Source organism: Hirundo rustica, chromosome 22, assembly GCF_015227805.2.
Source record: "Hirundo rustica isolate bHirRus1 chromosome 22, bHirRus1.pri.v3, whole genome shotgun sequence".
In the NCBI taxonomy this organism is placed as follows: domain Eukaryota; kingdom Metazoa; phylum Chordata; class Aves; order Passeriformes; family Hirundinidae; genus Hirundo; species Hirundo rustica.
The window spans coordinates 5,846,190-5,868,643 of NC_053471.1; the positions used below are offsets into that span (position 1 = coordinate 5,846,190).

Sequence of the window (22,454 nt, forward strand, 5' to 3'; positions counted from 1 at the left end):
AACCAGCTCGCAAAGGGCTGCGGAGGAGAGGAGGAAACGCTGCCATTTTCTCCTCTGCTCTCAGCCTGCCTTCCTCCCACACCACAGGAAGAAAAACCGCCCCAAAGTATAAAAAAAAAATTATAAAAAAAAATAAAATACCCAACCCAGCCAGCCCCATCCTTCCCCTGCGAGGCGGCAGAGCCTCCGAGAGGAGCCAGGAGAAAAGAGCAGCACAAAATGTTGTTTATTTTCCTGCTGCCCTGGCAGCTCCCGCCGCCGGAGGCTCTTCCTGAGGCCGGGCCGCGTCCCTCAGCTCCCGCGGGCACAGGAATCGTCCCCGCTCAGCCGCACGGCTCCTCCTCCGCCGGGGCCACATCTGACAGGGGACGGGAGAAAGGAAACCTCCAGCCAGGGCTCTGCGGGCACCTGCAAGCACTCGAGCCCCGCTCCTTCCCCCGGCTCCCTCCCCGCCGCCGGGAGCGGGACAAAGCCGCAGCTGCCCTCAGAGCGCAGCTCCGGCTCCGCTTTGTTCCTCCCCTTCCCCTCGGCTTCCCCCGGCCCAGCTGGGTGTCCGCTGAAAAGTGCTTTGTGTCCGCATTCCCTGCGCCCTGCAGCTGCCCCGTCCTTGCAGTTTCTGCAAATCTATCCCCCGCCCTTTCTTTTTTAAGGCTAAAAAACCCTAGAATTGTTCATTATGGGAAGGTTTTGGTGGGGAAAAGCCGATCCCATTCCCTCCCTGCCGTGGGCACTGTCCCAAACCCCGTCCAGCCTGGCCTGGGACAGCTCCAGGAGCAGGTGCTGTTAAATGAAGAGAATTTTGACATTAATCTAAACAAAAGGGTGTTCTGCTGGAACATTGCTAGAATAAATAGTTTGATAACCAAGATGCTTTGGCAAGGACAGAGCTTTGAAGATTACGGGGAGACTGGATCAAGACTGGCGGACAGGAAAAGATTGAATCAATCTCTGCGAGAGACATTGCAAAATGTAAAAGTTTCTGTGATTTAACCTAATTTTAATTGTAGGAAAGAATTAGTAGCCTTCCTAGAACGGTATATGAGCATTTGGAAATCACAGTACAGACAGATTCTGACCACCCAACAGTCTTTCCCAAACGGAACTGGAAATTGGAATTGGGAAATGGGAAACTGGAACTGGAGAGCTGGGGGGGAGAGAATTTGGGATGGAAGAATTGGGGTTGACAATCCCACATAAAGCATTCAGGAAGTTTTTGTTTTCCCCCCCAAAAGCCCCTCACGCACCTGCCTGGCCGTACTCCACGGATTTGAGGAAGAGCCCCCAGGGCGGGGCCATGGCGTGAGGGGGGAAAGCTCGGGAGTCCTTCAGCTCCAGCAGCTCCTGGATGTGCTGAGGGGAGAGCTTCCCCTGGCCCACGGCCACCAGAGCCCCGACCATCCTCCGCACCTGGAAACCACGGGCAGGGCTTGGGAGCTGCCCTGGGAACATCCCGGGGAAACCCTGGTCCCAGTGGCCAGGAATGCCCTGAGGCCTTTTTGCCGTGGGCCTGAAGTGCCCCGGTCACAGCCCGGGCTCGGTCCTGCTGAGCTTTTGGCAAGTCCCTTGCCCAGGAAGGGTTTTATCCCCTCGGTCCCAGCCCAGCAGCCACAGCCACCCCAAATCCTGCAGGAAAAGCTGCTTTTCCCCTTCCAGCAGGGATTGCGGGGCTGTGCCGACATCCTCGGCCTGCCTGCCATGAGCAGGGGCATCCTCAGAGCTGCTGGAAAGGGAGAATAAACAGCAAAACGACCCCGTTTCCTTTAATTGTTCCCTCCCTACAATGAAAGGCATTTAAAAACTGTAGATGATGTCCAGCTGCACTGAGGTGCCTCCACAGGCTCAGCTGTGGGAAGGAGCCGAGCTCAGGGTGGGACTTGTGTCAGAAACAGCAGAGCTGAGCTGAGCTCAGGTGGGTTTTGTGTCAGAAACAGCAGAGCTGAGCTGAGCTCAGGTGGGGTTTGTGTCAGAAACAGCAGAGCTGAGCTGAGCTCAGGTGGGGTTTGTGTCAGAAACAGCAGAGCTGAGCTGAGCTCAGGGTGGGTTTTGTGTCAGGAAAGAGCTGAGCTGAGCTCAGGGTGGGTTTTGTGTCAGGAAAGAGCTGAGCTGAGCTCAGGGTGGGTTTTGTGTCAGAACAGCTAAGCTGAGCTGAGCTCAGGGTGGGATTTGTGTCAGGAAAGAGCTGAGCTGAGCTCAGGGTGGGTTTTGTGTCACAACAGCAGCTCCTGAGCTCCCTGCAGCCCCCTCACACTCCAGCAGTGCTGATTTCACCTGGCACTGTGCTGGAGCTTGGTTTTGTTTGGCTTTTCCCTCAGAAAAGCAAAAAAGAGTGGGAATAACTTCCCCCAGGAAGGGCAGGGCGGCAGCAGTGTGGGATTTCACAGCCTCGCACCCTCCCTCGGCTGTCCCGGCCTCCCCTCCTGCACAGACACCTCACACTCCTCAGCACCTTCCTGGATTAAAAAAAATCCCTCACGGCTAAAAAAATCCCTCCTGGCTCAAAAAAAAAAACCTCCTGGCACAAAAAATCCCTCCTGGATCCTCAGGAGCTGCTCCCTGAGGGCCAAGAGTTGGGGCTGCCAGAGCCACCTGCACCCCAAATGTGGGTCTTGGTCTCTAATTCTCCATCCCCAATTCTCAATTTTCAATTCTCCAACCCCAGTTCTCCACCTCCAATTAATTTCCAATTCTCCATCCCCAATTCTCCATTTTCAATTCTCCAACCCCAGTTCTCATACCAAATTCTCTGCCTGCAATTCTCCACCCGTGTTTCAGTTCCTCATCCCAAATTCCCCATCCCCAATTTTCCACCCCCAACTCTCCATCCCCAATTCATTTCCAATTTTCCACCCCCAAATCTCCATCCCCAATTCATTTCCAATTTTCCCCCTCCAACTCCTCACCCCCAATTTTCCATCCTCCTCTCTCCCTGTGTGGTGCCCACATCCATCCTTCATTTGGACTTTACAAACCTTCACTTCACTCAGGACCTTTCCAAACTCTCCAAAATCCTTCCTGCAGCGCTGGAATGAATCCCTGGGCTGAGTTTGTGATTTTAAATTAATTTGAAAAAATAATAAACCGAAGCCCACTGAGCAACCTGGTCGTGCTTATCCCTTAAAAAAGGTCCAGCAATCCAAGTTGTTTTTATCCAGAATTCTGGGATTTTGGAGTGCCCAGAACTCTCCAGGCAGCTCCAATCCTCCCTCTCTGTTATTGTATCGGCCCTCACTAGAGGTCATTGCATCCCACGCTTCGGCTTTGATGGGGAATTAGCCAGGAAAAATCAGATTAAAGGCACTCATCCCAAACATCCTCCAGGCTTGGAGCCTCCACGTTTCAACAGGAAACATCCACATGCAGCTCCTGGGGTGCTTCCACCTTTTTCTCCAATAAAAAGCCCCAGGTTGAGCTCAGGGTTCAGGGAAAAAGGAGCTGCTGAGGTTGAGGTGTTCAAACCCCGCTCCTGCCCCACCTGAGCGGAATATCCCGAATTTCCTGAGAGGAAGCTCCCTCTGCAGTGTCGCTGCTCAGAATTTCCCTCCTAAATTTCCCCCTTTTGAAAGCTCTACGTGGTTAAAGCGAGATTAAGATATCAGAATTACTAATGTCATGGAAAATGATGATTACCACTATTAAAATTCAAAGTGCTAAAAGCAGTATTTCCCTGTCGCCTCGGCACCAAATCCCTGCCCTCCTCAAATTTGTTGTCCTTGCCTTGCTCCCCCTGCCAGAGCTTTGCTTGGCACTGGATAAAAACCCACAAATTTGGGTTGTCAAAACATCAAAACAGAATGAAAAAATAGCTGCTGGCCGTTCCCACAAAACGCCCCCGCTCCTCCCCAAAAAAATAAACCTTCTCCTGCCTCTTCCCTGCCTCTGCAAGGCCAGGAGAGCTGGGAATAATTCCTGAATTTGGGAAGAGCCGAGGACAGAGCAAACCCCCCCCAAAAAAAGGGAATAATTTGGAATTATTTCCAAGAGAATCAACCCAGGGCAGTTTCATGGCAGAGGGAGGATTCCTGCAATTTGTGCAGCAATTTTAAAAAAAACCCTCTTTTTTAATTTTTTTTTTTTTTTCACCAAAAAAAAAGCCAGGAAGTGAAATTCCAGGCAGCTTTTCCTAGGCTCAAACCCACTGAGCAAGAACATTAAAAAGAAGTTTTACCACTGCAAGGGCAGGGATTGTGGAAAACACGATTTTTCCATCCTCCCACACTGATTTTCTGAGGGTTTTAGGCACAAATTTAGGAGATTTTTGGATTGAATTAAGAGCCTAGATCCTCATCCTGCTGATCCAGCTCCCTGTGAGGGTCACACAGCTGGAACATTGCTAAAATAATCAATTTTTGGAGAGGCAGCACTAAAATTTGGGTCTTACAGCAGCTCCAGGCAGTACCTGTCTGTAAAGGAAAGCTCTGCCCTTGACCTTCACCTCCCAGAACTCCAGTTTCCTAAAGAAAAAAAACAACAACAAAAAAGCATTTAAATCAAATTTCAAATGTGTTTTTCAACACACAATTCACAGATGAATGAGGGTAATTAACCTGCAGTGTCCCAATTAAGCTGAAACAACACCTGGGACACCTGACAGCTTCCTAAAAACGAAGAAAAATCTGATATTCACATTAAATATCTAAAAAAGCAGCCACAGATGGAGGTGCCACACATCAGAGAGGGTCTGTAGAGGAAGGAGCAGTGCCTGCATCCCAAAATTCCACCCTGCCCCGTTTAATGCAGGGAAAAATAAGAGAGACACTGAAAAATCCCTGCAGGGAGCAGCCCCGAGCTGGTTTTAGCCAGATTTAAGGATAAATCCCCGATTTTGGACATTTCCTGGTGGGAAGGTCGGCAGCTCCTGCTGCCAGTTGGGCAAAGGGAGAATTGGAAATGAGAAATTGGGGATGGGAAATGGAGAACTGGGAATGGGGAGTTGGAAATTGAGAGTTGGGGATGGGGAATTTGGGACGGAGAACTGGGAATGGGGAATTGGAAACAGAGTTGGGGATGGGGAATTGGGAATTGGGGATGGAGAATTTGGGATGGAGAACTGGGAATGGGGAATTGGAAACAGAGTTGGGGATGGGGAATTGGGGGTGGAGAATGTGGGATGGAGAATTGGGGGTGAAGAATTTGAGATGGGGAATTGGAAATGGGGAATTAGAATTGGAATTGGAAATGGGAAATGGAGAATTGGGGGTGGAGAATTGGAAATGGGGAATTGGAAACTGAGAGTTGGGGATGGGGAATTGGGAATTGGAGATGGGAATTTGGGATGGAGAACTGGGAATGGGGAATTGGAAATTGAGAGTTGGGGGTGGGGAATTGGGGGTGAAGAATTTGAGATGGGGAATTGGAAATGGGGAATTAGAATTGGAATTGGAAATGGGAAATGGAGAATTGGGGGTGGAGAATTGGAAATGGGGAATTGGAAACAGAGCTGGGGATGGGGAATTGGGAATTGGGGATGGGGAATTTGGGATGGAGAACTGGGAATGGGGAATTGGAAATTGAGAGCTGGGGATGGGGAATTGGGGATGGGGAATTTGGGATGGAGAATTGGGGGTGAAGAATTTGAGATGGGGAATTGGAAATGGGGAACTGGAATTGGAAATGGGAAATGGAGAATTGGGGGTGGAGAATTGAAATGGAGAACTGGAGATGGCAAACTGGAAACCGAGAACTGGAAGTGATTTGGGGATGGGGAACTGGAGATGGAGAACTGGGGGTGGAGAACTGGAAATGAGGAGCTCCCACCACTTCCATCCCATCAAATTCCCCTCACACCGAGGCCGTGGCTCATCTCAGATCTGCTGCTTGGCTGAAAAGACATTTTTCCCCCTCTCTCCAAACTCCCCCTCTCTCCAAACTGCACCCACCTCCCTTATCCCAGATTTTCCTGCCCCTGTTTCATTAAAATCTATTAAACTCCACAAGAACGGTCAAAATCCTTAGGAAAAAAAATCCTCTGGGCTTTGAAAGAGAACAAAACACTTCTTTTTTTTTTCCCCCACAAGGGAAACTTCGATTTTTCCCGTCAATCTGACGGATTTAAAAAATTCCAGCTGTGTTTTTTTCCCGGCTGGCAGCAGAACCCAGCACCTTGCAGCGAACAAAAGGTGCCAGGTGACAGAGTGGGCACATCCTGAGCATCCCAAAGCGCTTTTTTGGGACGCTCCACTCCACTTCCAGCGTTGCTCAGCAACTGGGAGCGATGGGAGGAAGGGCTTTCAGGGGCAGACAAGTGGCCAATTCAGAAAGGAAGGGAAGAACTGGGAAGAAAAGCTGCTTTATGTGACACAGAAATGGAGTTTATCCTTCTGTGACTCCTCCTCTGGGACAGCAAAAAAAAACCTCCTTAGATGAGGCTGGGGAAAAAAAAAAAAATAGCTAAAAATTCTATTTATGAGCCTTTTTTTTTTTTTTACCCCAAACTCTTTAGGAAGAGTTCATTCTCCTCCTGCAGTGAAAAAATATCAAAGTATTTGAGGGATATTTGCTGGTTTATTTGCAAAAAAAACCCCCTGAGCGGTGTTTGCAAACCACTTCTGAGGTCTGAGGTTTTGGAGCGTGGCTCTTGCTGTTCCAGCTCACAAATATCCAAATTTAACAGAGGATCCTTGGGAAAACTACCCCCCAAAAATGGGGGTTTCCCCAGTTAAAAAGGAGAAAAAAAATGCAGTTTGAGATGGGTTTGTTTTCAGGCTGAGACACAACAGAGAGAGAGAAGGCAGCAGGAAAACAAATATCGTGTTGAGGTGATAAATATCCATGATCTTTCTGGGAAAAAAAACCCCTCCAGTTTCTGCTTAATTCAGCCACTTCATTTCAATACTTGCAAGACCTGGCCCTGAACGAACCTGATCCTCAACTCTCTTTTTTGTTTATGTAAAGACTGAGGAATATTGGATTTCCCTTCATCAGCATCCCCTGGGAAGGCAGTTGCTGGTCTGAGCTGGGTGGGATCACTTGGCTGGGTTTTTTTTCCTTCTATTCCCAACTTTTAGGCAAAGAGGAAGGAAAAAAAAAAACCCAAATCCCTTGGCTGAGGTGGTTTTTAGCCACCAAAATGAGTGAAAATGGTACAAAAACCCCTCACAGGAGCTGCTCCCTGCCAAATTCCACATCCGGCTTTTCCATGCCCAAGCAGCTGGAGCAGCTTCCCTGCCCTCATTCCCGCTCATCTTTTTCCCCTCAGGAAAATACTGAGCCAAAAAAAGGGGGAAATTGAGGAAAAAAAAAAAATATCCTGGCCAAGCTGTCCCTCAGCAAAACCCACAGCACTGGGCAAGCGGGAAATCAATTCCCAAAAATAAAAAGCACTGGAAGCAGCTTTTTAGGGAAAAGCGGAGTGCCTGGGCTGTCACCTGTGCTCGTAGTGGTGGGACAGGAATCCGGGAGCAGGTCGGATTTCCAGCTGCAGCAGCGTCCTGACGGGGCTCTGGGAGGCGTTCTCGGAGTTGAGCGAGCGGAAGGTGCTGAAGTCGTGAGTTCCCAGCAGGAATTCTGCTGCTTCCCTCATGGCAGGGATGTTCAGGGGGCTGCAAACACAGCAGGAGGCTGGGAAGGGCTGAAACCCCAAGCCTGGCTCAAACCCCAAGGAATTACACCAGGCTCAAACACAAGGAATTACACCAGGCTCAAACACAAGGAATTACGCCAGGCTCAAACACAAGGAATTCAGCCAGGCTCAAACACAAGGAATTACACCAGGCTCAAACACAAGGAATTACACCAGGCTCAAACACAAGGAATTACACCAGGCTCAAACCCCAAGGAATTACACCAGGCTCAAACCCCAAGGAATTATGCCAGGCTGAAACCCCAAGGAATTACACCAGGCTCAAACACAAGGAATTACACCAGGCTCAAACACAAGGAATTACACCAGGCTCAAACACAAGGAATTACACCAGGCTCAAACACAAGGAATTACACCAGGCTCAAACACAAGGAATTACACCAGGCTCAAACACAAGGAATTACACCAGGCTCAAACACAAGGAATTACACCAGGCTCAAACACAAGGAATTACACCAGGCTCAAACCTAAGGAATTACACCAGGCTCAAACACAAGGAATTACACCAGGCTCAAACCTAAGGAATTACACCAGGCTCAAACACAAGGAATTACACCAGGCTCAAACACAAGGAATTCAGCCAGGCTCAAACACAAGGAATTACACCAGGCTCAAACACAAGGAATTACACCAGGCTCAAACACAAGGAATTACACCAGGCTCAAACCTAAGGAATTACACCAGGCTCAAACACAAGGAATTACACCAGGCTCAAACCTAAGGAATTACACCAGGCTCAAACACAAGGAATTACACCAGGCTCAAACCTAAGGAATTACACCAGGCTCAAACCCCAAGGAATTACACTAGGCTCAAACACAAGGAATTCAGCCAGGCTCAAACACAAGGAATTCAGCCAGGCTCAAACACAAGGAATTCAGCCAGGCTCAAACACAAGGAATTCAGCCAGGCTCAAACCCCAGTGACCAAAGGGGCTTTCCCCACGCCCCCAGCCCCGATTCCCAGGTTCTCCTGGCTGAGGTGTCTCCCCAGGGAGAAGGACTCACCCTCCCGCAGGAGCCCAGCACAGATCCCGCTCGAACACGGGGATTTGGGACTGGTGGGCACAGCCCAGCAGCAGGCGGTAGATGTAGGTCCTGGAGAGGGCACAGAAGCGGGCGTGGAAGGTGCTGGGCACTCGCTGGGCACTGAGGATGCTGTGGGACAGAGGGGACAGGTGACAGGGACACGATCCCAAAGCTTTTCCGAACGTCTGGGGGAAGGAACATTAAAGGGATGTTAAAGATCCTCATCCCACCTCCTGCCATGGGCAGGGACCTTCCACCATCCCTGGGTGCTCCAGCCTGGCCTTGGGCACTTCCAGGGATCCAGGGGCAGCCACAGCTTCTCGGGGAAATCCATCCCAGGGCTTCACCACCCTCACAGCCAGGAATTCCTTCCCAATATCCCATCTAAAGCCACTCTCTGCCAGTTGCAAGCCATTCCCTCTTGTCCTGTTGATGCCTTGAGTTTTATCTTCGCTGTGTTTCAGGTTCTGTGGTGCCCAGGGTGCAGCTCTGAGCTCACACCCAGCGTCACTCAGCTCTGCACACAGCAGGGCACAGAACAAATCCTGTTCCACATGGACACCAAGGACAATGTTACGAGTGCTCAGCCCAAAAGGAAAAACAACGATGGCTGGAGGGAGGAACAAGAAGAATGGGACTGGATAACCTGGAGCTGGAATTGGACAATTAAACCCCAATGTGCAAATGGAGCAAAACTTATAAAAGTGTGAGACCTCGTGACCAAGAGTCCATTTTGTGACCATTTTGTGTCCATTTTGTGACCATTTTGTGCCCATTTTGTGACCATTTTGTGCCCATTTTGTGTCCATTTTGTGCCCATTTTGTGCCCATTTTGTGCCCATTTTGTGCCCATTTTGGCTCCACCTTAGGTGCAGCCCTGCCCAGGCTCTTGTCCTGCCCAAGGTTCACCGTAAAGGCCTTTCAATAAATATCCACTTTATTCTCCAGCTCTGTTCATTCTCTGTTCCAGCTCTGCCCTTCCAAGGCCTCACTGTCACCACAGCCCCTGAGGAAATCTCTCTGCCGAGGGTGACCCAGCACCCTGGGACAATTCCTGCTCCTGCTTTTACAGATCCCAAACTGAGAGGGATTTCCCCAAGAACATTCCCAACGGGAGCTCCTGCAGCAGATGGAGATGGTTTAAAGGAGGTCACTTCCCCATCACCACCCCTCAGGACTTTGTGCAGCCAGGGAAAATCGAGGTGCATCCCAAATCGGTGAGGTGGGCTGTGAGTGAATCCAGCAGAACCCTCTCATCCCCAAAAGCCATTCCCTGCACACGTCCACTCCTCGCCTACCCACCCCAAGAAGGAGCTGAGCTCCCCTGTTTTCTCCTCCAGGCAGCAGGGAGACATTTCCCCATTCCTCCAAACCAAAAATCGCCACCCAGCACAGCCTGGGAGCCAGAAAGGAGGGCACGGAGGCTGCCAGACAAAACCCTCCCTGTCAAGGAAAGAAAAGGAGCTTCCCTGAGTTCCTGCACCTCTCCCAAAGTGGTCTCACGTGCTGGATGTGACTCTCCCTCATCCCAAAGTTCTGGTGCTCTCCATCCTGCAGGAAAAATCCAGCAGGGAGTCGCTGCACAGAGCCACAACCCTGCAGGTGCTGCTTTAGAGGAGACCTCTCCTTAGAAGGGAGTTTTTCTCCTGCTGTTTTGCCTTCCTGCCTTTGGAATTTAGCGAGGAGAAAGGAGCCAGGGCAGCCAAAAAAACCCAGGATAGATTTGGGACCACAAATGTCTTTATTTACTTTAAAGAAGGTTGGTGCTCCGGGGATTTTTGCCTGCTCAAGTGCCTCTGGCTCCCAGCCCTCCCCTGGCTCAGACCACAGAGGGAGAAATGAAAGCTGAGCCACAGAGATTTGCAAAAACAAGCCCAGGGATTGCTCCACTGCTATAAACCATCAGGAGAAATGCAAACTCCATCCTCCAGGCCTGCAGTGGGGTTTGAGGCCAGGACCTCCAGCCTGCTCTAAACACAAGAATAAAATTATTACATTTATTTCCCTCCGTCTGCATGCCTCCACAAGCACACAGTGTGTCTCGAGCTTCTTCTGGTAACACTTGTGTGGTTTTTATGAAATAACCATCCTCTCAGAAAGATTCTTTCAGAGGAGATTATTTCTGCTCACATAATTCCTCAGTGCAGGCAGCTTTTCCTGTTGCAATTGTTCCCTTTGGCCAGGAATGCTCTTCCAGAATTTTCTCCGGCAGCCGCATTTCAGGCCCTGCTGAGATCCCATTTGTAAAAGTGGGTGAACGATGGTAAATAAAGAACTGTGGCATTTTTTTTACCTTTTCAACAGAGCCTGAATTATGACATCAAAGGGAAAAAAAAAAGCCCAAAGACATTTAACTAGAAATGGCAATGTAGGAGACCCAAAAAAAAAAAAAAAAAAAAATCCTGCTCTCTCTCCACTGACAACAGCATCTAAAATCCAATTTGCAGGAGGTGGGAGGAATCCCAGCTCTGCCTTGTCACTCAGGCAACTTTTATTGTGTGGTTACAAAACCAGAAACAGGAGGTGTGAGACTCCTACGCTGCCAGCCCCGCTCCAAGGACAGCAGAGTCCTCCTAAAACGACTCCAACTGTGAAATATTCCCTGATTTTTGGGGGAGACAGGATCCTTTCAAAGGCATTTTTAAGTTTAAGAGACAGAGCAGTGACCACCAGGCCACAAAGAGGGTTTTTACTCAGCCAGCCTGGAATTCTGTTTCCTTTCCAAGCTCCATCCACAACATTGTGTTCTCACAAAGATCCCTCTCTCCTTCAGCCCCTGCTTGCGACCACATCAAAGTTGGGAGATTTCGGCATGAGCAGAGAATTCCTCCTCCTGGCACGGGGATTTTTCCAGAGGGAGGGATGAGGGCTGAGGACGTGCAGGCTCAGGCCTGTCACCCTCTGCTTAATGGGAAGCAGATGAAGCCATCTGGGGAAGGTTCAGCCTCGGGGAGAAGGAAAAGCTGATGGGCTCAGGCTCAAGGAAAAGCTGCTGGACTCAGGCTCAGAGTGCAGCAATCAGAAGGTGTCATCTCCTCCCAGGTACCTGGCCGACCTCAGAGTGAAACAGAACTTTCCCCACTGAGATCCCACCCCTGGCTCCTTGTGGAGATGCTCTCTGGCTCACAGACAGCCAGCAAATCAGCTTCCTCCAGCAAATCTGCTTTGGTCAGTGCTGGTACCGATGCCTTAATTTTTCTTTTTGCTGTATTCCATGTTCTGTGGTGCCCAGGGTGCGGCTCTGAGCTCACACTCAGCGTCACTCAGCTCTGCACACAGCAGGGCACAGAACAAATCCCGTTCCACATGGACACCAAGGACAGCTGGGACAAGTGCTCAGCCCAAAAGCACAAACAACGGTGAAGGGAGGAACAAGAAGGATGGGACTGGATAACCTGGAGCTGGAATGGGACAATGAAACCCCAATGTGCAAATGGAGCAAAACTTATAAAAGTGTGAGACCTGGTGACCAAGAGTCCATTTTGTGTCCATTTTGTGCCCATTTTGTGTCCATTTTGTGCCCATTTTGTGTCCATTTTGTGTCCATTTTGTGTCCATTTTGTGCCCATTTTGTGTCCATTTTGGGTCCATTTTGTGCCCATTTTGTGCCCATTTTGGCTCCACCTTGGGTGCAGCCCTGCCCAGGCTCTTGTCCTGCCCAAGGTTCACCCTAAAGGCCTTTCAATAAATCTCTGCTTTATTCTCCAGCTCTGCCCAGTCTCTGCTCCAGCTCTGCCCTCCCAAGGCCTCGGTTCTGGTGACCCAGATGTGGTGATGGCTCTGTCTGACCACCCAGCAGCACTTTTAGCTGTCTGGAACAGCTTATTCCAGTAGAACTTGAAAATACAGCTTAATTCCAGGCCTAAATTCAGTGAAGAAGGACAGAGATTCTGTGGTTGGTGACACAACAAATGGATCTCTACAACCCTCTGGCTGTAAAACCGGATCCCAAACTGCTTTTAAGGAAGGAAATCTGAACTCTGACCCAACTCCACGTCCTGTGTGACTGCTACAACACCCAGAAAAGGGTTTGGACTTCCAGGTCCCGACCTGCTTTTCAGTCTGAGCAAAATGAACAACCAAAAAACCCTGCACAAATTCTACTTCAAGAGCGATTTTTTTTTTTTCTTTTAATTGTGGAAAAAATTGCCTCCAGCCCCACCCCACAGCAGCTGCTTTAGAGTCTTTCCACCCATGTCAGGGAAGGTGAAAGCTGTCAAGGGACAGGAACTCACAGCTTGGGAGAGGGAGATTTGCCCTGTGGCCTCTCACTGCAGAGGAACCGAGCTGCTGCTGGAAGAGAAGCTGGATGTGGAAGTGCCCAGGAGCCAATCCTGTGTTATCCTGCTCACATCCCACCTCGGGACTGGGATGCACGACCTGCCCTGTCCCCGGGCTGCGTTGGAGTTTGCTTTTCTTTCAGTCACCCACTTTGCTTTAAGACCCAACCAACTCTGCAAATTTCGTTCCTCCAGCAGCACCTGAGCCCAGAGGGACAGCCAGGAGATTGTCAGGATCGAGGGGAAAAGCCGGGGTGACGTCTGGGGACTGCCAAAGGAACTGCACACACCGGGGAAACCACGAGGCAGCAACAGGAACTTTGTGCCTGCAGATGTGAGGCTCCTTCCTGAGCTCACATTCCAGGCATTTCACTTCCTCCCCCCCTCCAGCCTCTGCTGGCTCCCCTGGCACTTGCCTGCAGCTGAGGGAACGCAGCTGCTGCAGCTTCTGCAGGCAAAACTGCACTCTGTAAATGCAAACAACACTGACTGACACTCCAGAAGCCCTGGGAAATCCCATCCCGAGGCCAGCAGAGCTGCAGGCGGCCCAGCAATTCCTGAGTGGGATCCCAGCCCCAACATCCCTCCCCCAGCAGCAAATTCCAGGCCAGCACTGCCTCACCACGCTCCTGGCCACCAGGAATTTGTCCCCTGGAGCCACTTGTGCCCTCTGGATGCGACACAGCAGAGTCCCTGCACCTGATCCAGGGATGGCCCAGCAGCTGATCCCTGATTCTTCTGGGGTCAGGAGAACTCTAGAGTGAGCTGGGCAGGGAATTCCTCATTCCTGGGACACAGCAACACCTCCATCCACCCCTCAGACCCCAAACTGCTGGAGGCCCTGCACGTTCAGGGCTGGATCTGAGGTTCCCCGAGCTCTGGAGAAGAGGAATCCTCGCTGGCAAAGCCAAGAGGAGACGGGAGGCTGATCTCAGGCTCCAAATCCCGGGCCGTGCTCAGTCAGCGTTTGGGCCAGGCCTTGCTTCACAAAGGAGAGATTAGGAAATAAAGCAGGGAGTGGACTTCCCAGTCGTGCTGAACAGCCCAGATTTGGCTTTTAGCCCAAAAAATCCCGATTTTTTTCACTCAATCTACACTTGAACCATAAAAGTGCACCTGTAGGGAAGGACAACACAAAGTGACAGCTGGCGGAGACCTCGGGAAGAACAGCAAAGAACGTGAAATTCCACCCACCTTCTGAAACACCCCCAAGGTGTAGTGATTATTTCTGTAACTGAGGCAGGAACTGCTGATTTCATGATCATTTCCTGGGTTTGATGCAGAATAAATCCCCCAAGGAGCATTAACTGAGAGCTGGCACACTCGTGGCAGCCCAGGGGATCCAGCCCTTGCGGCGTGGTGACACCAAACTGCCACAACTCCTCTTTTTCAGGGCTTTTTCAGGGCTTTTTCAGGGCTTTTTCAGGGCTGCCAGCACAACCCCACAGCAACAAAAGCTGGTTTGAAAGTGCCAGGCCAGCAGCAGAAACACATCAGGTCAAGGGAGCGATTCTCCAACAGAAAACACATCTCGTGCACGAAGGCGCGGGATCATTTCCGATCCAAAAAAAAACCCCCAAAAAAGCCAAACTAAAGGATTTCTGCCCCTCCACTGACTCACCGGATGGGCTCGGGCCTGAGGTGGTGGTTCAGCCCCTGCACAAGCTGCTGGCCAGTGAAAGCTGCCTTCCCTGGAGCCCTCTGGATGTCCAGGTGGGCGGCGTTGGCCAGCGCGTGGACGCCGGTGTCCGTGCGGCTGGAGATGTGGAACTTGATGGGAGCGCTGGGCTTCAGCTTCTGGGCTGCCTCCTGGAACCAACAGAAGGGGCAATTCAGCGATCATTCAGCGATAATTCAGCTAAAAAACGCCCTCCTCCTGGCTCAGCACAGCTCGGGGCTGCTCCCAGAGGAGTCTGGAGCTGCTGTGGGTGGAAAAGAAGGGATGGAGAAGAGTCTCTTTGGGGGGATTTCTCCTAAAAGCAGTGGTGTCCCAGCTTCTGCCCTGAAATCACCTCACACAGAGCATCCAGAGCGCCATGAGAGCGTCCTCAGGTGCACAAAATAAAGTCCAAACTAACTACTCATCTCTCTAACTACTCAGCTCTCTACCCTCTGCTCTGTTTCGTTAGGTGAGGGGGGTAAAAGACAAGAGGATCACCCAAATCAGCCCATTTCAACCCAAACCCAGGCCCCCAGGCAGAAAATCCAGTGAAAATTACTACAGGGAATAAGTGAAACATCTGAAAGAGTGAAAAACCACAAGAGAAGGCAGAAAAGCCAGAGGAATGACTCGAAATTTCCTTCTCCCTCCCGTCCCCACTCCCGAGCACTGAGCCCAGCGGTTTTTATTGGATTTTAATTTGGTACAAGAGTCAATAAAGTTCGAATTGCTGACTCACAAATACCTTCCAGACTCCTGTTGGAGCAGCCAGGGTTCTGGGCTCTCAGAAATGTTCCATGAAAACGCACAGGGAGGCAGAGAAAAATGTAACCAAGCTGCAGGGGGAGGCCTGGGAAACAGAACCAAACTGATTTTTCCCTTCCTAATCCTTCCATTTGGAGTTCACATGTGGTTACAATTAACAGTGGGGGAAAAAAAAAAAAAAAAAGCGCTTTATTTATCACCCCCAAGCAGAGAGGAGCAGACAGAAATGAAATCGTTTCCTGCAGCAGACCTTGGCTTGTGCCTCAGCAATTTGTCTGAGAGCAGGAGCTGATTTTTAAGAGCAACGTTTCTCCAGAGATGTTTGGGTTCTGCTGGCTCCTCCCTCCCTCTCTCCACCCTTTTCTCCCCCTCCTTCCTCGGCAGACAAAAACCAGCCAGTGGAAACAAGGGTTGAGAGGGACAACAGGAGAGAACATGGAAAACATCCTCTTTTTTTTGGCTGCAAGGCTTGGGTGCAGCACTGCTTCCGATCCCTCAGCGCATCCCAGCTCCATCTGGATAACCAGGAACCGAGCCGGATCACCACAACGCTGCATTTCTCCACTGGAAACCAGACTGGAGAGGAAAAGAGGAGCAGAGTCTCGAGTAAATCTGGTTATTTCCCCTGCTCAGCCCAGCCAGCAAATCCACAAAGGTGCAGGACCGGGGATTTTCCTTCCACAAATGGGAATTTTCCCAGCTGCCCTTCTCCATCAGATTCCTCCCACCTTTCTGGGCACCTGAGGAAGGAAGGAAGGAATGTGACCATCAACACCACCAAACACACCCCAGTTTGCGCAGCTTTGTGGATTTTTTTCCTCCAGCACAACAGGCACCCAAAAATACACTGATAATATTCCACCAACTGCTGCCTCCAGCCTCAGTTTCAGTATTTCATTTCTTTTGGGTGGGATGCAGTCCCCTGAAAGGGAGCATTTCTGAACTGCTGAACTCCTCTTTGCAGGCAGCTCCGAAATGACCCCTTCACCTTTGCAAATATCTCCTATCTGAATATCCAAAGTCCTCTGAGCACTGAAGGTTTCCTCCTCTCGTTCCCGTGCACTTTAATCTCTTCATATCCCCCGCCCTGAATTTCAAAAAAGGTGCATTATTTACATGCAGGAATCGCTCGGACAGGGACCAGTTTTTCCTGCCCTTGCAGTAAAAACAAACCCCTACAACAGGCAGGGCTTTCATGTGAGCAACTCCAAAGGCTTGGGTGCAGTTAATCCAGATCCCCATCCTGTTTGGGATCATCTCTGGGTTCCCAGGAGGGGACTGGAGCAGGAGTTCAGCATTTCACCCAGCCAAAAAGAAATGAAGAAGATAAAGGAATAAAGGAGCTGGGCTGTCCTGTGCGTGCTCAGAGTTCACAGCTCTCTGCTCCCTCCTTTAAGCCGCAGGAAACATCAATAATTTTTTCTTTAGCAGGTGCTGTAAACACTGAAATCTTGGCTTTGGCACCTGCGGGAGGCCTCTCACATCTATCCCGAATTTTTCCACACAGCCACGTTGCTGCAGCAGCCCGCAGCATGCCAGGGTGCAAGTTTATCCCCCAGCCAGGCCAGGGATGCAGGGGGAAGCATTAATTGCATTTAGCTGCTCTGTCCTGCTAACGGCCTTCGGTCACGGAGCGCTGAATTGCGCTGGAATTTCCACTGCTGCCTGCCAGAATGATATGGATCCACATTCCAGATTGCTTTTATTGCTCCCAGCTCACTTTTCCTCTCGTGCTGGAGGGGCAGGAGGAAGAGCAGGCCCACTGATGAGCGTCACCCACGGCAGGGGAGCAAAAGTTCATCCGCTTCTCTTCCTGAAGTCTGAATAAAAAATTAAAAATAAATATAAAAAAAAAGTATCCTCCAGATTTTCCATCGACCTTTACGGGCATTGGGAATGCTTTGGAAAAAATAAATTTCTCTTCCCCAGCAGCTGGATTGGTCACGGTTTCATCCTTTGGAATGGCCTCACACACAGGGGCTGCAGTGCCCTGCCAGGGAGCTGCACAATTTATTAATTACAGCGTTCTAATAATTAATAACATGTAAGCTGCTGGTTGCAAGTCATCCCAGCCTCCCTGACTCACGGGTGCTATGTCAGCTGAAGCGAATTAAAAATCCAGCTCATTTTCAGTTGGCTGGATGAAATGGAAGCGAACGCCAGGAAGGATCCGCTGAGAATGTGGATTTTGTTAGAAGAGAACGTTTCCAAAGCAATCTCCAACGTCACTGGAATTATTATCAAAACAGAGGCTGAAGATGGCAGTTTTCTTTGTCTGTTTGAATTCCTTGCTCTTTTTTTTTTAAGGATGTGGGGAAGGAGGTTGTACCAGAGCTGCCTTGCATAGTAAGGAGCTGGTGTTCCTCCTTTCTCTCCTCTCCTGCTCCCTTCTCCTTTCACGAGGAACAATCTCTGCCCTTAGCACAAGGCTGCTGGCCAAAACGGGGCTTTGTGAGGGGAAGATGAGTTTGGGCAGCATTTCCCAGCAAAATGGGAAACGGGAGATGGTTCCAGGCAGGCCTGAGAGGGAAGGGAACGCTGCAGATCCCACGCAGGTGGGGTTTTATCACAAGCAACAGCAAAAGGTGAGAACTTCCTTCACAGCAGAGACATTTCTGAGAACTGAGACAGAGCCTGAAGTCCTGGATGTGAAAAGCTTCCAGGAATAAGTGGAGGGAGCAAAATCACAGAGCTCCAACCTCCCCATGTGGGGAAGCAAGGCCTGGAATTCGCTTCGGGCCCAAGCTGGGCTTCCCACTGCTCCAAGACTTATCTTCAAGGAATAAAGTGTTGCCAGCAAAGCTCAACCCCCTCAAACAAGAGATGAAAAGCTCCTACAAGAGACAGGGCATGAAGTCCTAGATGTGAAAAGCTTCCAGGGAAACAAGGCCTGGGATTTGCTTCCGCCCAACAAGCCCAAGTTGGGCTTCCCACTGCTCCACGACTTGTCTTCAAGGAATAAAGTGTTGCCAGCAAAGCTCACCCCTCTCAAAGACACATGAAAAGCTCCTGCAAGAGACAGAGCATGAAGTCCTGGATGTGAAAAGCTTCCAGGAATAAGTGGTGGAAGCCAAATCCCCATCTGGGGAAGCAAGGCCTGGAATTCGCTTCGGGCCCAAGTTGGGCTTCCCACTGCTCCAAGATCTTGTCTTCAAGGAATGAAGTCTTGCCAGCAAAGCTCAGCCCCTCAAAGGGAGATGAAAAGCTCCTACAAGTATCTCTGGACTAAAACAAGGCTCCATTTCCTCTGGAAATTTCCTCCGTTCCCAGTGCCAGGGCTCTGTCCCAGAGCAGCACCAAGGGCTGAAAAAAGCTTTGCAGCGACACAGGGTGACAAACAGATCTGTTCAGGCCCGGCCCAGCGATCTTCCCTGAGCACAAAGTGACACAAAACCCAGCAGCCCGTTCCAGTTTCCACGAGACAGCTGCTGGAACACCAAGCCTGCGCCTCCCAGGTTATTTGCTGGCCTGGAACTGCAAACAAACGGCTGAACATCCTCAGAACACAATAAGGATCTCATTACAGCTTTAATTCTGCCCTGCCCTTCGGTTGCCTTCCTGGCTTTGGGGAAAGCAGTGAAGTTCAAGGCTGCAGAGAAAAGGAGGAAGGAAGAGAAATTCCTGCAGGCCCCAGAAGTTTTCTGTTAAAGCTGCTTTAAGGTTTCCCATGTGGTTCCAATAGACACAGCAGTGCCCAGCATCAAGAGCACCACATGAAAGCACCGAGCTGGCCTGCAAAGTGCTGATACTGGGAAAAGGCAACGCCAAATAAGCTCGTGTTTGTCTTTTTCTCCTCTCCTTTCCTCCCCTCATCACCCACCCTGCCCATCTGCCTGTTCAGACACCACTGGGATAATGCAGAACAACTGCTGGGCTCACCCCAAGTCCGGAGCCCGGCGCTCTGCGTGGCTCAGAGGAGATAAACGGGATAGAAAATCCTTTTGGGCTCTTCTTGCAGGCTCTGCACAATATTTAGACGCTTCCTCTGCCACGGTCTTGGGCAAGAAGCCACCCTGAGAACTCTGATTGCGGCCGTGATTCCTCACACCTTCCTTTGGAGTGAGAGCAGCAGGAATCCTCAGCCTCAGGGAGTGTGGGGATGTCCTGGCGTGTCACTTGGTGGGACACCAAGGCTGCCTCTGGCCAGCTCTGCCCTTCACACCGCCAGGGCTGCCATTTGTGATTTGGGTCAGACAGACCGAGCACAAAGGAGTCACAAAATGAATGCTCTCAGCTGCAGAAATCAGCTCTCCAGCAACCTCTTATCTTCCAAGCAGCACAAAGCTTCGTTTTGAACTCCGTGATGCTTCCGAGACAAGAGAAATAATTCGGCTTCCTTTTGATTCCTGCCCTGCACCAGCCTCAGCAGCTCAACAGCAGCTTGTAATTACTTTACAATTTTAATTCACAATTGGATTATGACGTTCAGGTGACCCATTTTCTACTCCTGGGTGTAAAAATGAGGTTTTTTACACTCCTGTTCACACTCACTGCCAGCCCAAACAGCACCTGGCGTCCTCAAGCCATTCCCAGTGCCAAGGGAATCCCCGGGAGCAGTGCAGGGATACCAGGACCAGAACTTTTTTCCCCCTGGCATAACAGAACCCCAAAGAAAAAATGGAAGCAGCACGGAACAATGGACATCCTGCTGTGCTTTGTTCTGAAAACCTCTGTCAGGGACATCCTCTCCTGGGAGGAGACAGCATCCAGCTGCTAAATCCATGCAGGAACTGGACATGAAGCAGGACAGAGGCACTTTTAAGGAGAAGGGGAGGCAAAGCCACAAGTCCAAACAAAGCTCAGGTGGGCCAGGGGCTCTCAGAGTCAGATCTGGGCTCAATGAAGTCTCACTGAAGGGCTCACATCTTTTTAAGGTCAGAACCTGGGTAATGACATCACTTCCAGAATTTGGTTTTGAACCTCACAGTGCTGAGCACTCTGCCGGTTTTACTGAGCGCCCATCTCAAAATAATATTTACCCCTGGTAATTTCTAGAGCTCAACAATGTGATCCTAAAAGCTCCATTTTCGTGACAACAGGATTAGCAAGGACCTACCTCCAAATAATTCTGGACTCCAACCAGGGCCTGATCACTCTTGGTCTCCATAACCCCACTGCAGAGCAAAACAAACACGATTTATTGATTTGTGTCAACATTCAGGGACTTGACAGAGCCCACCAACAAATCCAGAACTTCCTGGATCTTCCCACAGAACCTGCAGGGACCAAACATTGAGGAATGGGCAGGAAAAGCACCTTATTTGTTACTAAAGTTATTAAAATTAAAATTATTAAAACTAAAAGTGGTTCTTTTCAAGAAGGGATGTTGGAAATAAAATAATCCTTCAGCTGCTCCTCTTTGGACCGGCCCTTGAGACAGAGGCTGACAGGAGAACACGGCAGGTAAATTAAATTAGTTTGAGAGAAAATTATTTTAGGGCCAGGAGTTGGTTACCAGTAACAGGGCAGGACTTGTGAATGCCATAAACTGACCAAACTCTGCTCTCCCTAAACTCTGTTCTCATCCATCCCTCCCTAAACTCTGTTGTCATCCATTCCTTCCCAAATTTTGCCCTCCTGAACTCTGCTCTCTCCAAATCTGTCATCCCAAACTCTGCTCTCCCAGACACTGCTCTCTAAATTCTGCCATCTCAAACTCTGCTCTCATTCCTTCCTCCCCAAACTCTGCCATCCCAAACTCTGCTCTCCCCACTGTTCTCATCCACTCCTCCCCAAACTCTGCTCTCCCAAACCCTGTTCCCTCCAAATTCTGCCATTCCAAACTCATCCCTCTCCAGACTCCATCCCCCAGCCCCATCCCAGCTCCTGCCCTCTCCCATCCCTCCCCAGCTCTCCGCACGTGGCTGGGGGGCAGCGGGGCACGTACCTGTACCTGGTGCCAAAGTACTGAAAGAACACCAGGTACCGGGCAGGGGCACAGAGCATCGCTGGGGCCGGGCGGGACCCCGGGGCACAGCCGGGAATGAGACCGGGGCACACCGGGGAGCGAGCCCGGGACACACCGGGGAGCGAGCCCGGGACACGCCGGGGAGCGAGCCCGGGACACACCCGGGCAGGATCCCGGGAAACACCGGGAATGAGCCCGGAACACACCGGGAATGAGCCCGGGACACGCCGGGGAGCCAGCCCGGGCCGGAGCAGCAGCGGCCCGGCAGCACCGCCCCTTCCCCTGCCTGACACCGCCGCTTCCGCCGGCGGCACGGGGAGAGCGGAACGGGAACGGAACGGGAACGGGAACGGGAACGGGAACGGGAACGGGAACGGGAAGGGGAATGGGAACGGGAACGGGGGAACGGAGCGGGAATGGGAATGGGAATGGGAATGGGAACGGGAATGGGAACGGGAATGGGGGAACGGAGCGGGAATGGGAACGGGAATGGGAATGGGAATGGGAATGGGAATGGGAACGGGAATGGGAACGGGAACGGGAATGGGAATGGGAATGGGAACGGGAACGGGAATGGGAATGGGAATGGGAACGGGAACGGGAACGGGAACGGGAATGGGAACGGGGGAACGGAGCGGGAATGGGAATGGGAATGGGAATGGGAACGGGAACGGGAACGGGAATGGGAACGGGAATGGGGACGGAACGGGAATGGGGACGGGAACGGGGGAACGGAGCGGGAATGGGAATGGGAATGGGAATGGGAATGGGAATGGGAACGGGAATGGGAGCGGGAATGGGAACGGGAAAGGGGGAACGGAGCGGGAATGGGAACGGGAACGGGAACGGGAACGGGGGAACGGAGCGGGAATGGGGGAGCGGAATGGGAATGGGAACGGGAACGAGAACGGGAATGGGGATGGGAATGGGAACGGGAACGGGGGAACGGAACGGGTTGAGGGGGAGCGGGATGGGCTGGGGGGGGTGCGGGAACGTGCTCATGGGGACCGGGGGTGGGCTGGTGGGAGATGGGATGTGATTGTGGGGACCAGGGATGTGCTGGTGGGAGTCAGGATGGGCTGTTGGGAGCTGGGATGTTGTGCAAACATCAAACCCCTCTGGAACCCCGTGGTTCACCTCGGATGCTCCTCAGCTCTCCAGCCCTGCTGCCTGCAACTCAGCTGGATGAAAGAAAATAATAATAATAATAATAATAATAATGTATTGATTTCAG

The 22,454-nt window shown here is 51.0% G+C and overlaps 1 protein-coding gene across 1 annotated transcript; it reads right to left on the bottom strand.

Annotated features, from left to right (window-relative positions):
* Nucleotides 1-36: 36 nt before the first annotated feature.
* PUSL1 (pseudouridine synthase like 1) lies at nt 37-21,479 on the bottom strand. Its single transcript, XM_040084393.2, has 8 exons — nt 21,200-21,479; nt 20,369-20,426; nt 14,509-14,696; nt 8,587-8,736; nt 7,365-7,538; nt 4,397-4,451; nt 1,245-1,407; nt 37-358 (listed from the first exon to the last, which is right to left on the bottom strand). The coding sequence occupies exons 1-8, from the start codon at nt 21,256-21,258 to the stop codon at nt 324-326; spliced, it is 882 nt and encodes a 293-aa protein (XP_039940327.1). The 5' UTR covers nt 21,259-21,479; the 3' UTR covers nt 37-323.
* Between the last annotated feature and the right edge of the window lie 975 nt (nt 21,480-22,454).